This window comes from Solanum lycopersicum, chromosome 1 (genome assembly GCF_036512215.1).
Source record: "Solanum lycopersicum chromosome 1, SLM_r2.1".
NCBI classification, from domain to species: domain Eukaryota; kingdom Viridiplantae; phylum Streptophyta; class Magnoliopsida; order Solanales; family Solanaceae; genus Solanum; species Solanum lycopersicum.
The window spans coordinates 89,328,686-89,344,044 of NC_090800.1; the positions used below are offsets into that span (position 1 = coordinate 89,328,686).

At 30.9% G+C, this 15,359-nt stretch overlaps 3 protein-coding genes and 1 long non-coding RNA gene across 4 annotated transcripts; 2 read left to right on the top strand and 2 right to left on the bottom strand.

Moving 5' to 3' along the window:
- Window positions 1-1,045: 1,045 nt before the first annotated feature.
- On the top strand, window positions 1,046-5,609 carry LOC101266167 (uncharacterized). The gene is made up of 6 exons (XM_004230574.5): window positions 1,046-1,282; window positions 1,361-1,604; window positions 2,581-2,716; window positions 4,352-4,443; window positions 5,094-5,217; window positions 5,298-5,609. The coding sequence occupies exons 1-6, from the start codon at window positions 1,210-1,212 to the stop codon at window positions 5,388-5,390; spliced, it is 762 nt and encodes a 253-aa protein (XP_004230622.2). The 5' UTR covers window positions 1,046-1,209; the 3' UTR covers window positions 5,391-5,609.
- A 1,358-nt stretch (window positions 5,610-6,967) lies between these two features.
- On the top strand, window positions 6,968-8,307 carry LOC101246479 (protein SODIUM POTASSIUM ROOT DEFECTIVE 3-like). Its single transcript, XM_004230593.5, has 3 exons — window positions 6,968-7,458; window positions 7,549-7,624; window positions 7,941-8,307. The coding sequence occupies exons 1-3, from the start codon at window positions 7,129-7,131 to the stop codon at window positions 8,069-8,071; spliced, it is 537 nt and encodes a 178-aa protein (XP_004230641.1). The 5' UTR covers window positions 6,968-7,128; the 3' UTR covers window positions 8,072-8,307.
- Window positions 8,308-9,326: 1,019 nt separating this feature from the next.
- LOC101244718 (non-specific lipid-transfer protein) lies at window positions 9,327-11,671 on the bottom strand. Its single transcript, NM_001346435.1, has 3 exons — window positions 11,261-11,671; window positions 11,118-11,144; window positions 9,327-9,738 (listed from the first exon to the last, which is right to left on the bottom strand). The coding sequence occupies exons 1-3, from the start codon at window positions 11,613-11,615 to the stop codon at window positions 9,560-9,562; spliced, it is 561 nt and encodes a 186-aa protein (NP_001333364.1). The 5' UTR covers window positions 11,616-11,671; the 3' UTR covers window positions 9,327-9,559.
- Window positions 11,672-14,506: 2,835 nt separating this feature from the next.
- Window positions 14,507-15,206, bottom strand: LOC138340771 (uncharacterized). The gene is made up of 2 exons (XR_011213604.1): window positions 14,882-15,206; window positions 14,507-14,742 (listed from the first exon to the last, which is right to left on the bottom strand). It is a non-coding gene; the product is annotated as an uncharacterized lncRNA (long non-coding RNA).
- Between the last annotated feature and the right edge of the window lie 153 nt (window positions 15,207-15,359).

Sequence of the window (15,359 nt, forward strand, 5' to 3'; positions counted from 1 at the left end):
AAAATAGGATTATTTATAACTTATATTATAAGCTTACTATTAAAAAATTATCTCAAATTCATATTTAATTTTGACGGAGCTTCAAGTAGAAAGGCGAATTTGAATTACTTTTCCTCAAAACGTCTTCACACGTAAAACTCAATTGGTCTATAAAGAAGTTTTGTTAAAATTATCTTGTGTTTAAATATATGATATGGACTGATAATTTTGAATTTGTATTTGAATATATAATTTGAGATATTTATTTAAAATCCAAATTATCATAAGTATATGAAATCGTGATTTCACAACTTTTTAAAATATAAACTTGTCCCATAAAATTATAGCATTTTATTTTTAAAATATGATCAATTGAGAATTATTTTTTTCGTAGTATTTATAGTTGAGTAATTTTCACATACAACAAATATAAAAATCATATTTGTATGTTATAGTTATTGTTTGCATAATTGTGTTTCATAATAGTTAACATATATAAAAACAGTTGTATAATTCGTTATACATATATAAAAGAAAGCAGTTGTATAATCTGTTTCAGTATACATATATAAACGATTAATTGTATAATTTGTGTTTTTATAAAACGAGAAAGACAAAAGAAAACTGTGCAGAAGAATATTTCTATTGTATTATCATAAGTGTATAGGACGAAGATTTATGTATTTGCATGTGTATATGCAATTTTCTCTCGCTTTATACAAACAAAAACACAATTTATACATTTATTTTATGTATGTATAAGTGAGAGAGACGAGGGTGACGAATGATATATGAGAGAGAAGAACGAAAATATATGTATATATACAATTTCCTCTCGCTTTATACCAACACAAACACATTTTATACATTTGTATTTATATAAAAGCGATAAAGGCGATCCAAACTGCCACTAAAACGAGAGTGACGAGGGAGATTCCACCAGAAAAAGAGGCAAAAATAACAATAGTTAACTATAAGGTACAATTAAACCAAACTATATTTATAATATTTAATTTGAATTTACATTTTGCAAATTATATACTACAATTTTTCCTATATAGTTTGTATATGAAAACAAATATAATCTTAAAATATCAAAATTACACAGTCCAAGAGTACAAATAGTTCCCTTTTTCTTTTTTCCACTCATCTACTACTGAAGGATCCCATAATTATCATCCCGCCTAATTTCCTTTTGAAAGCTTTGATTCCCAGAATTTCAATCCGTGTATGGTGTTAGGAGAAGCACCAAAAAAAAAAAAAATGGTTGGAAAACGAAAAGGCAAGATTATCAAGAGAAGAGGTACCCATTTGCCCTAATTTTGAATTTTGAAGCCATTATGTACTTTTTTTGAGAATCTTTGTGTTTTTTTTTTTCCAGTTAAATTCAAAGAAAAATGGAGAACCAAGAAAGATGAAGGGGTTAGTCCACTTGTAAAGAAGTATTGGGTCCAAAGATATGATCTTTTTTTGAGATATGACCAAGGCATTAAGATGGATGAAGAAGGTTGGTTTTCCGTTACACCAGAGAAGATTGCCCTCAGGCATGCCAGCCGCTGTGGCGGTGGTGTCGTCATTGATGGTTTTACTGGAGTTGGTGGCAATGCTATCCAGTTTGCCACTATGTATGTTGTGTTTCTTGACGAATTTCTTTGTGTTCATTATTTAGTAATCCCTTTTTCTTGCACTGTTATATTTCTCTATGAAAGATTTTATTGAAGTTCTGTGAAGAAATTGAGTAAATTTTGTAGACAGGTGAATTTCTGTGACAGCATAGGTGTTAGTCTAATTGCTTATGTCTACAATCTCAAAGAATTAGTAGAAAGAAACAGTAAACCATGCTATGCATTTTAGGCCTGCTTTTGAGTTTTGAATGCATTTTACTATCTTCAAATTTTCTTACTTTGTATATATTCCCATGGTTTAAGAGGAGCAAAGGATTTCCCTTACTCCGTTTAATTGGGAATGGAACATTGCCATGTGCCAAAACTGTGTCCGTAAATTGTATAATAACTGCATAACCTAAGATATATTCCTCTTTGTAAGAGTTCATATAGTAGATATGATTGTTAGAAGTTGGAGTGTTGAATCCCAAAGGGATTTTTTGTTACTATTATTGTTCCAACTCTCTTTGCCACATTGAGAACCCATCAACTCACCCCTTCATTGCTACGCCAAGACTTTGGCTTTCTCAGCCCAGTGTTGAACTTCATATAGTAGCATGTCGCAAAAACCAGCAACAGTGATCACCACAACTTATCTCCCTTCTGTATCGCCTTGCAGTTGGATTTGGTCCATTTCTTTTGCCTTGCATGTTGTAAGTTGTCAGTTTGTCTTTGGATTAGGACAAAGAAATCTCATCTTGTACATCTAAAATGAAAGAGTGGGCAATGAATTTTTATATGCGAAACTTGTAGAAATAAACTTAGTGCAGAAATGCATGTGGAACCTCATTTATATTGTTGTCCGAATAGTGAACTGTGTGGAATATAAAATTGTGCATTTTGCTGCTGTGGGTCAATCAAGAACTTGTCATTTTGATTTCTGATGTTTCAATCTATATTAGTAGCAGTAGACTGATGTCCATGTTCTCGTACATAGGTGTCATCACGTCATTGCTATTGATATTGATCCTAAAAAGATCGCACTGGCTTTTGAAAATGCAAAGATATATGGTGTTGAAGATCATATTGAATTCATTGTTGGAGACTTTTTCCAACTGGCCTCGTCCTTGAAGGTACATTTCCTCTCTCTCTCTCTCTCTATATATATATATATATCAATTGATTGATTGATAGTAGGTAATGCATATGTCCTCTCTGTTAGTAGCTATAATTTCTTTATCGAGGTGAAGCCAGTAGAAGTGATAACCTGGATCCTATCCAATACTAGTTGCCTCATATATTATATTGGTGGTTCATGCTTTCACTTTGTTAGAGTAACCTTCTATCTCTAGCAGCTTTTAGCTTTTAATGATTTTCACATTTGATACAAGGTTCTTGCTGCATCGATATTAAGATCTTACAAACCAGTGTGTGGTTTTCAAGATTTAGCTGATAGCAGCATTAAGACTTCTGCATTGTGCAGTTTGCGAATTGTCAAATGTGTTAAGCCTTTAACCATGGACACGAGTGAGGCTGTTTTCATGCTTCAGGCAATTTGGTATTTAGATCGATAAACAGTTTTGATTCAGTCTTTGTAAACATGATGACTACTGATTCGGAACTCTTGAATTAGAGATCCAAGTAACTTCTGCTTCTTGTTGGCAGTTGAGTACTTGAATAACACTTGGCTGTAAATATGGTTCTACAAAAATGATAATCATGGCTCAGATTAATGAAATTTTTAATTTCTGGTATCTTTAGATTGTACTCCGTCATGTTAGAAATTATGTCCACACCTAGTTTTACAATTTTGAAAACCAAAATGATTTGAAGAAATTTATGTCTAGCAACAAATTTGAATTTTGTCGTAGGCAATAACAAGGTATTTAAGTGGAGTAGGGTAGAGGAGCAGGCAATTATCCACCGAGTACCGCAGCATGTGCCTCTTGACCCTCGGTGTTTTTTTTATTATCAAAAAAAGAAAAATTATGTCTATCAAACTGTCTTTTAAAACATACAATTGTGGCAAGGCTAAACCCTAAGCTGTTCTGCAAGTGATTGGTACATCATGGCATTTGAAAGTAAATGACACAGCATCGTGTTTTGTCTAGTGATTGTTGTTTCCATGTTAAATATATGGTTTGATTACAGATTTGTCTCTACAAAAGGTTGTTAACTTCTGTCACTTGAAGGAGCCTAAAGTTCTATGTACTATTGTGATACCCTCTGCTTACTTATTGCTGGAAGCAGCCTTATGTTGCATAAAATAATATGACATTGGATGTATACAGTAGTTGCCTTAATCACGTAGACTTTGATGATAGATAGTACCCCGTTTCTTAAGTAGCAGATAAAACTTATAAATGCAGAATTCTGACCTTTACTAAAGAACATCAGTTCATCTTCTTAAAGTTTTGAACTGTTTGAGGAATTTCGACTACTGGGTGATAGATTTTACTTCTTGTTATGCTATTGTTCCACTTGTGTTGGAGTTGCGTGAAACTAAAGCATGTTAGATCTTTACGGGTTGGATAGCTGCATATTGGATCATCGATTATGTATGTTTGCTCCTTCACCAATCAATATGTTCTCAGCAAAGTAATGGTTTTTTGATTTCAAAAAAATGAGGCCATTGCAAGGTTTTTCCAGTATTGCATGTCCACAAAATTCAGGAAAACAGAAATGTAATGCCCCGTGAGGGACTCCTATTCAATGCAATTTTATTTTGCTGTTTCTCTTCCTAAATGTTGCCATCATCTTTTTACTAGGGGAACGTAGTATTTCTTTCACCACCATGGGGAGGTCCGTCATATAGCACAAAGGAATCTTTTACTCTTGACTTGCTGAAGCCAAAAAATGGGTATGTTCTGCATTTGGTAAACTAATTGTTTATATGTCACTCTGGCTCATGCTATATGGTAATTACTTTCTTGTCTTGTGTATTAAACCTATCAATCATCATCGGTTGGATTATTTAGTAAGTACAATATCTACTCTCTTTTCAGTTTTCACTATGTAAGAATATTTTTCCATTGTTGGTTATTGGTGTGGCTGAAAATCAACTGCATACTTCAGAACTGTAACTTCTTTTTTTTCATCCATATCATTTCCCCTTAGATTTGGTCTTAAAATTACCTCAAGAACTTTTCTGTAGATGTAAATATGCCAAAAAGGCCGGTACAGTTAAAAGGAATTATTAAGCTATCTAGAGCTTGATTGTCAGGCTTTGACTTATATAAAATTTCCCTGATCCGGTGTGAGGTTGAGAAGTGGGTCTAGGTGGGAAAAGGAGGATTTAGATGAAGAACATAATTAATCCGATCTTCAATTTCTGTCAACGATTTATCAGACCAACTCTTTTATCTCTTGTTTCATCATTAATCTGAGTTTTCATTCCTTGTGCTCTGCCGTTGTGCAATTCTATCTATATAGTTCAGATTCACCTTATTTCTGTCAAATAGACAAGTGTGTGCTTTGTTGACGAGACCCTTTAAGTTACTTATTGTGCAGTTATTCATTATTCCAAGTTGCTCAAAGCGTAGCTCCAAATATCATTATGTACTTGCCTCGTAATGTTGACTTACTGCAAGTTGAAGAGCTCGCTTGGTTGTCTTCTCCCCCCTTGAAAGTCGAGGTAGTCTTCTTCTCTTTGTTGCGCTAGCATTGTCTGTTATACAGTTATACTAGAGCTTGCTTGCTTCCTTCCTTATGCAGATGGAAGAGAATATGCTTCATGGAAGGTTGAAGAGCATAACTGCTTATTTTGGTGACATTGCATTCTCAGACGTCAGCATGTTTCAACTCTAACCAGAATCGTTACTTCCATGCATCTCTTAATCTATCAAAGTTTTTATTAATACAAGATTAGAACAGTATGTACATATGGATACTAGTGACCTCTAGTTTACCCTGCTGTTTAAAAACATCATGTTGCAATGGTTTAATGTTGTATAGCTGACTAATGAAGATAAAGCTACAGATTTGCTTTTTAGTGGAAAAAGAAGCATAAAAAAGCGTTGGCTCCAATTGTCATTTTAATGTACAATAGTAGATTTCTTTTTTCTGTGGCCTCACTTGTGAGATTTTTACTGGTATGTTATTGTTGTAAAAGTATATATATTCCTTTTCTCCTGGCTAGAAGATGGAAAGAATGGTCCTAAGGGGCCGTTTGATATAAGGGATAACAATTCTGTGATAATGGAGAATTATATTATCCTCCGTTTTGTACGAGGTATTAGTTAGTGTTTACAAATATGTTAAAAGGAAAACGATGTGTGTATTAATCTTAAACCAACTAATAAATATTCATGGACATGAATTTTTAAGCATGGGTTGTTATCACGGACCACCTAAAGGAACTAGCTTTTCTGACTTTGGGAGTTGCTGCTTTCTGCAATGCCAATAATCCCTCAGTAAAGAAGGAAAGTGATGCATTAACTTTGGTTGCAATAATGTTAGGTATCACTTAATAATAAATATTATTGCAGCAGCCTTTACTAAACTCCATACTATGTAATTAAAATCACGCTGAGGTGTTATTATTTCTATAGTTTTTGAGAAAATAAAGTGGATGGAAGATGTAACACTATTACTAGGAAAATATTCGAAATCATTAATGAAGAAAAATAATAGAATGTAGGTATGTGGTTTTACAATTTAATGTGATAGCTAAGTTCAATTAGTTAAGCATTTGTGGACATTAGAGGAAGGGGAAACTTTAGTACTTGAGATGAGAGAGAAGAGTGTCTAGGTTAAACTACCAAAGGCAAGACAATGAATTAATATGGGCAATGCAAATGCAATAGCAAAATCAATGATTAATTAATGCAACAGATCAAAAAGGTTGCGGTAGAGTGTTAAATACTATTCACTTCTAATTAGAGGCTCAAATTCGAGTACTTGAAATAAAGTTGTCATTGATAAAAGAGTAATTTTTACCACCTAAAACAATGATGACATTCATCGAGTATTTTAATCCGAATTAGCTAGATGGAAAAACTAGTATTAGACATCGAGTTTAGATTAACATAATAGTCTAAAAGAATCAAAAGCTTGAAATGGTCTGAAATTTGCACTTTTGTACTGTTCTATCATGTTGGGCTCCATTAACAACAAAAAATTTCAATCTCTGAAGCCACTGATCAGTTCAGTTGTACACTTGGTACTGTTTTTTTCTTAAAAATCTTGACCTTTTTGTCATCATTTGATCATCCAAATTCAAATCTTATTATATATTCAGTAACAAATCTTCTCTGCTAATCATCATCATATTAAAATGTGAGAATTATTTTTTCCCATTGGTATCCAAAGATAGGGAGTAATAAACATTTGATGACACCCTAATAAATATAGTTCTCTAACTAACTTGCTATAATAAATTACACACTAATATAAGATGGAAATTTATTGTAGAAATAGTGTGGAGTATACTACTCTGCCACTAGCAAGCCCCACCGGTTGCTAAAGTCATTAAGAGTAGCATTTCCTTTATAACTTCATTTTTTTACTATCTTTTAGATAGTACAAGAAAATAGTAAAACGAAAAATGAACTACAAGAAATTAGGAGGATACAAGAAAATGAGAGGATTTATGTGCCATCCTCAATTCTCAACTGCAGTGTGTTTGAGTTGTGATTCAAGGTCAGTTGTCGTGCCTGCGCCGCCGCGACATAGAATGTCGATGGAAGAACATACAAAATTAATTAACAAGGGTACGAGGTTAGGGGATGTACCTCGTACACTTGGTTCAATGCCTATAAGCAAGAGATCAAGAAATGTTGTTGCTGGTTCCTCTGTTTTGACAATGCCTAAGAGAGATCAAGAAAATGGTTGCAAAATTGTTCCTTCAATACCCTATTCAGATAACTCCTTCCAGGTTAGTACACATTTATTTTATAATATGATGTTTTAATATTCTTAGAATTGAAAAAGAAAATTTTATTTATTTATTTATTTATTTATGCAGGTTGTTGTGATGAGAGTGTCACTTCATTGTCAAGGCTGTGCTGGTAAAGTGAAGAAACATCTCTCCAAGATGGAAGGTATTTAGAACATTGTTTTAATACATTTTTTTGTTTTTGATAGAGAGTTTAACAGAAATAATTCTTTTACACCATAAACGTAAGAATAAAGGTCATATCGTGTTATTTGTTGATTATGATCTTAAATACAACATAGATGTGACAGATTAATATAGCCAACTCTAATTTATGTAGGATTCAGACACAGTTATTGTAGCCAAATTTTAAAATAACGTAATAATATCAGTTCAAAATTTATTTAGAAGTAATAGGACGCTTATATAATTAAAGTATCGATGTATCGTTTTTTCTTTTATATATTTTGTTGAATGAGCAGGGGTGACATCTTTCAGCATAGACTTGGATAGCAAAAGAGTAACAGTGATGGGACACTTGTCACCAGTGAGTGTGTTGGAAAGCATATCAAAAGTGAAAAGAGCTGAATTTTGGCCTATAAATAGTTGTTGAAGAAGAGAAATGGCCATTGTGTTTTTTATTTACATGAACAAGAAAGAGTGAAAGAGAGACTTATTACATAAAAAAAAAAGTTGTTTTTGGCATTTGGCTTCTATTTAGGTAGAGTTCTGCTTTAAATCCTATGGTTTTATCATCATTCACCAAAAAGATCTGTTGTGCAAAAATTGTTGAACTCTCATCATGTGAACAATGCTAGTACTGATGCTGATTTCTTTGTCCCACTTAAACCAATTTTTTTGTACTTTTATTTTTATGGTTTATTGTTTCCAATTATTCTCAACGGAGAAAAAAAAACATTTTAATAGATCAAATCCGATAAATGTGAGTCATAACTCAATTCGTTTAATAAATAATTCGACGTGCATTCGCTTTGTGTGGTTACTAACAGGAGTCCAGTTTACATATTAGACCACTTGTTCATGGGCTGTTTTCTGCAGTTTATGGGCTTTGTTTACAACTACTTTATGTTAAATCAAAAAAAGTTTGTGCAAATGAAATGGCTTCCGTAATTTTTTTATTATAGGCATTTGTCACAAATTCTAAACTCTTCATTCTTCCATTGACTGATAGCTAAGCAAGGCCTCTTTTCAATCTTAAAATAATATTTTTGTTTGGAATTATAAATATAATCTCAACTGCAACATGCCTAAGGTTTTACAACTGATTGAGACTTATATTTCAAGTGATAAATTCTATAAATGTAATGTATACTTGAAAATGTGTAAAAGTTCTCCAAATTTGAACAGCAAATGTCTATCAAAATTACTTTATCGATCATGTATTAGGCCTTTACATTGAAATTATTTTCTATCAGCTGTTTGATTCTAACACATTAATATGTGTCGAAGAATTTTATACGTAAATATTTGAGCACGTTAGAATCCAAGAGAGTTAATACTGCAATGGTGGTCCTGCTAACAAATACAGGCAGGCCTCGTTTGACCTTCACAGGGGAGGGCCAAACAAGAAAAAAGTATTACTGACATTATCATACACATATATACTTTACTAAAACGTACAGTTACCAGACCTTCAAAATGTAGTAAATAAAGAAAATGGAACTGTATACTTTCAGTAGTACATGAAAAAGGCAAGCTAAATAAGTACCAAAATTCACTATAAAGCCTTATAATAACCAAACACAAAAAGGAAAAGGGACTAAACTTTCACCATAACACGTTGACAAATATAAAGGGCAAGTTAACAGAAAATTTGCCAGAATGAAGTAAATAACTAATGAGCATGATAAACGAAAACAAATGTAATAAGATTTGAGAAAAAAAATATATCATCCAAATAAGAACGTTATCAGAAAACAAAGTGATCCCTATTTACGTGGTCTCACAAAATTTACCTACCACTCTATAAATAAAATTTCGAGTACACCAACTAAGCAAAGTTTAATGACAAATATCACAACAACAAATCTGTGCGTGCTCCCAGAAAACGCGTGATTAGAACCAACACAAAAATATGATCCTAAAACCAACAGAAAACTGCAACCACTAGTGTCAAACCCAATTGTCCAATGGATAGAGCTGCCAATGTAGTAGAATCGGAGGTTCCTGGAGCTGGCACTGGAGTGACCGCATTCACACCCGCGGTTGTGGCTGGAGCAACTGCTGATATGGTTGGTGATCCAGCAATTGGAGAAAGAGCTGTATCAGCAAATAAACACAATTATTATATTTATGAGAGCAGAAATCAGTTTTGTTGAGAAATAGATTCTGACTCTAACTAAAACTCGAGAAGAGGAAGCAAAGATTGACCAAAGCCTTATAAAGATACCACCAATCTCATTAATCACCTATGTCACACTTTCTTCAGAAAAAATGTATGTGACATTAGAATGGTACATCACACACATCCCCACAAGAAAAAAGAGCAAATAGTAATCAAACTTTTGACAAGACAAGTTCACTGAGCGCTTCTAAACTTTTAGGAAGATAAGGACAGGTAGAAGATCTTGTTGGAAACAGTCTCCCAAGGTTGAAGACACATCCTCCCAGACCTGACTTGTGAAATTACACTCATGCGATACATCTTGTTATTCAGGATATCTTAGTTAAGCATGATCATAAAATTAATCTACTGATTACATTACATCAGTTCTGTTATCTAAGTTTATTTTGTTTTTTTGAACAAGAAAGACCACTTAGTGATCAAACTAAGACCATCTCCCACTTAACACCTAATTTTACACCAAATAAATCCTTTTTTGGTGTAAAATTTAGTATTTTGGAGCTCCAATCCAATACCAAATTTCACTTTATTGAATACTTTGATATTATTTCATTATAGCGTTTTAATTAAACATTATATAAATTGTATGTATGTGAATTGCTACTTTGTTGAGTATTTATTATTTTCGGTTATTTTTAAGTACATTGTATTATTTATTTAATAATTTATATGTTTGTATTTTTAATTTTTGTGAAGGTTAATTATAGTTATATCCAATTATAATTTATCGTAAAATTACCATAAATTTAATTTCTTAAAAAAGTCATATATAGAAAAAATAATTTATAAAAAAAGCTAACTTTTATAACTAAAATTAATATTATAAAGATATTCTATAAAAATAATAAAATATACAAGAAATTAAGTGAAAACATATCATTTATACCATGTTTATAATAAAATAATATTAAAATATTCAATAAAGTGAATTTCGTGTGATGAAAGGTGTTAGACCAAACACTATTTACACACCCAAAATGTTATAAAATTTGGTGTTCGGGTTGGCTCAATCAATTCAATAATTGTGTGTAATATAATTTTAAAGAAATAAACAAAATGAACATTTCATGAGATTCTTTTCTTCCATCCTTTGTATTTTTTTGGTAGGTGGATTGCAGTATTCAACTATAGGTTCAGATCTAGGGACAATACACATTCATAATTTTCTTTATGTATTAGTATGATATTTAAACCAATTTTAAACAAGTAAAGAAAATGAAACATTTAATCCAAAACAGAGACCACAGTCAAATAAGGAACTAAAAATACTATTAAGCGCCAGATCTGTACGTACCAGGCGCCGCGCCAGTGTCAGTACTCACTGTACAAATAAAAAACAAAATTAAAATCTTCAAATTACATAATAATATTACTGTTTTTAAGTCTTAATAACAAAGTAAATGTTATTAGTAAGAATTTACAAGTAAAAAAACTCACATCCACAGTTGCTGACAGAAGGAGCAGATACATGGCAAGCAGCAGGAAGAGCCATAGCTTTAGTGACATTAAGAACAACACCCAACTGAGCACTGTTTTTAAAACCCTCACAAAGGCATTCAGCGTCAGTTTTCAATACCATTTTAAGGCCTGAACAGCAAGTACCTTCTGGTTTCTTCTCTGTACTTCCATTGGTAACAAAAGATAAACAGTCAGCCAAGTTCAATACCAAGTTATTGCAGTCTACTGCCGGAGCAGGGGCAGAACGAGAGGCTGATTCTACACTTGTACAAGAAAAAAACAAAATTGAAATAAGGCAAAATAGAGCAAATGAGTTCATTTTGGAAGTAGACATAGTTTCAGGAGAAAAAAGAATGGAGAAAATTTTCACAACTTTTCAATTTTGGGGTTACAGAATGGAGAAGAAAGGTTGGAATGAGGGTATAAATTGAGTAAAAAGAGAATGGGGCAGGGTAATGGTTGGGTCGGGTTTCTATCATTTTTAAAAAAAATTGAAAAAGTTTTTGGAAATAATATTTATAAAATTAAACAAAAATACATTATTATGTTACGTAGTACGTGGGTGTTATTTATTTTACTTTGTATTCAAACTTGAAAACACAACATCGATTGAATCAAGTTAAATGATATATTTATATATGATATATGATATATATATATTTAAAAAATTATATAAAAAATATTATAATTTATAGTCATTAACCACTTTAAAATATAAAAACCACGTAAAAACATTTGAAATAAAAGTTAAATGCGATTGACTGGTACATAAATAAATCGACGGAAAATAAACATGAAGAGGTCACGCGTAGAGAACACTGAATTAATGTGTCTTCTTTTCTACCGTAAATTTTATTTTAATATTTATTGCTTTAGTCTATTTTTATTTATTAAATTTAAATAAATTTATTTTATTTGAAAACTTCAAAAATATTTTATTACTAATTTGCTTTTATTATTTTATTAATTGATTTTTAATATGTCATGTTAAGGTAAATGTGGATAAATAAAACTGAAAGAGGGAGTATACACTGGATAGAGAACTCTATTTTTTGCATTTTTTATGACGTTTAATTGCTTGTAAACAATATATGCTAAATTACGTGACTACTTTTCACTAACTATTCGTTTGCCTACAAGATTTAGTATTTCGATACAGTATTTTGGCACGTAACAAATTTAAGAGATGGATCAATTTGACAGTAACGGTTACGATACGTTAAGATTTCAACTAATTACACTACTTGTAAATACGTTTAATAACCAAAATTATTGTTATGGAATACCAAAATTCCAAAGACTTTTGTGAGGGTGTTTTTCTTTAGTAAAGAATTGAAACTTATAGAGGAAAAACATAATCTCTATTCCATGTTAATTGTTTGTTTTTAATTTTTTGAATAAGTATGACAACATGAAAGTGAAGAGTGTTATTTTATATAGTACAAAATAATATAATAAAGATAATTTTATTATATTACCTTTTAAATATATCAAATTTAATATTTTAAATTTTTTTTAGATATTAAATAATGGATATATTTTTTTAATTAAACAAATATTATTAAATAACTATTCTGTTTTAAAGTAGTCCGCATACAAGTAAAGATAAATGATGAAAGGAATTTAGATCTCCACTAATAAAAGCAACAACTTTAAAATGGAGAAAATGTTCTCTAATGGGATATTATTATGTCAGTATAGAAAATTTAGGTAGTTTAATTGATTAGTAATCTGAATTTATATTCGATGAGAGTTTGATTTTTTTATCGATACAATTCTGTAAACCTATTTTTATTTACTCTCCCAAAGGATATGATTTTATTGATTTTGGGACCCACAATTAAACTCTTAATTTGGAGAGAAAATTGACTAAGGGTCTGTTTGGATAGGCTTAATAAAAATAGCTTTAAAAAAGTATTTTTGAAAGTGCTGAAATTTATTTTTAAAATAAGCACTTATGCGTTTGGATAAAAGTGCTGAAGTTAAAGAAAAAGTTGTTGGTGTGTTTGGCAAATAAGTGCTGATAAACAGCTTTTTAAATCAAATTGTCTGAAATACCCTTAAAAGTTGTTAACATAATAAAAGTTAATTAATTTATATTTTACAGCCATAAATAATTATATTTTACTATCATTCACATATTTCTTTCTCATCACAAATTATTTATAAGAGGAATATAAACTTATTATAGATTTTAAAGATATATAATTTGAATAGATTAAAGAACGATTTAAGATTTTATTTTAGTTTCATCCATAGGTAATAATAATTGTCTATCATTCACATATTTCTTTATTATCACAAATTATTAATAAGAGGAACATAAATTTTTATTTAAGTTTTATGTGCAACTTACTTTACATTTTAATAATATATAATTTAAATAGATTACTTGAAAGATTTAAGATTTATTTTATTTTTCATTCATTAGTAATAGTAATTGTCTATCATCCACACATGAAAGAGATGTTAGGATTATGTGGGTAATTTGGAGATTGTATAAAAATATTAAGGGCAAAAAGGTAAAAATGTGGTCAACTTAAAACAGCTTATAAGCTGAAAAAAGCACCCCTACCCCAACTTTTAGCTTTTGGCTTAAAATAAGTTTTTTTAATTTAAAATAAATTATTTTGAGTATTGTCAAACTGCCAAATAAGTCAAAAACCAACTTTTAAGTCAGTTTGATCAGCTTTTAAGTTGAACCAAACGGACTCTAAAAGTTGGAAGAAGTCGAATGAACTTGGGCAACGGCTAAAAATGAAAAGGAAACGCCGTATATCCCTAAATTTGAGCTGAAAAGGCCAAAACCTCTGTTTTGTTGTGTATGTCTGGCAGCGAGGCTCTCAATGTTAATATTAAATATATTATTTAATATATATTTTTAAGTATTAACATAGCTATAATTCTGTTGCTGGAATAACGTAGGATGAATTTTTCAGATGGTTAAAAATAGAAAGAATAAATATGATTTTTAATACTCTATTTATGTACAATTATAAAGTATCAAGCATTCTAATTGGATTAGATTAATATCAATGCATACTTTATCAGTCATTCATTGAATCATAAATATTTAAATAACAGAAAATCAAAAGAAAATAGTAACAAGAATGAGTGGAAAGGTGAAAACAAGACCAGATCAAATTTGATCATTATGAACAAATTCAAAATCTTTACACCAATCTAGAAGATTAAAGCCCAGATAGTTAGAAAGTTTTGTGATTAGAAAATTCAAGTAATTACTATCACCATACTTTGATAAAGTAGAGTATAAACACTACAACTCCATTCATTGGCAAATATCATGTACCGTGGAATGGAATTAGAAAATAACAGCGGGTCTTAGTTCTTTTCACGAATCTGTAGCAAGAAAACGCAGATATTTGCCGATTGAGGAAAACCTTATATGGCTTCAAACAAGTGAGAAAAACTCTTTCTATTTTATTAGTCAAGCGCCCTAGCTGCAATTAAAAAACAATTATATTATTTCAATAATTTATAATATATATAAATTAATAATTGACGATTATTATTAGACCGACACACATATGAAGTACCAGTAAACACATAAACAAATTAATTGGAGTATAACTCACTGACCATTGTTGAATTTTTCTAATTTTTTCTGGTGTCCTTCCAATAATACTCTGACGACATGAGATCTAGTGCTTGTTACGATTAAAAAGCATCATCATCCATGCGTAAAAGTGGAGGGAATATTTGGAGACAGCTACCTAATAATAAATAGAAAATGAATGACTTCTTTTATTTGATAATTGTCACCTCAAAAAGACCAACCAAATATTCCTTGGCATGCAAATACTACTATGATGATATTTGATGCACCATGCATGCTCAATTTCAAAGAAATATAGGAGTTACATTAAATTGGACTAGTTTCTTTTACATTTGATAAGGATAGAGTGGGACACTTTTAAGTTTTAAAAGTTCGCAATTGTAAATATTAATGTTGATTATTTGAATTTTTATTTTGTTACCGAGGATTCTGTTCTCACGTTGTCATTTCTTTCTTTACCCCAGTCTTTTAAAAATGATAAAACATGAATGGGACCCACTT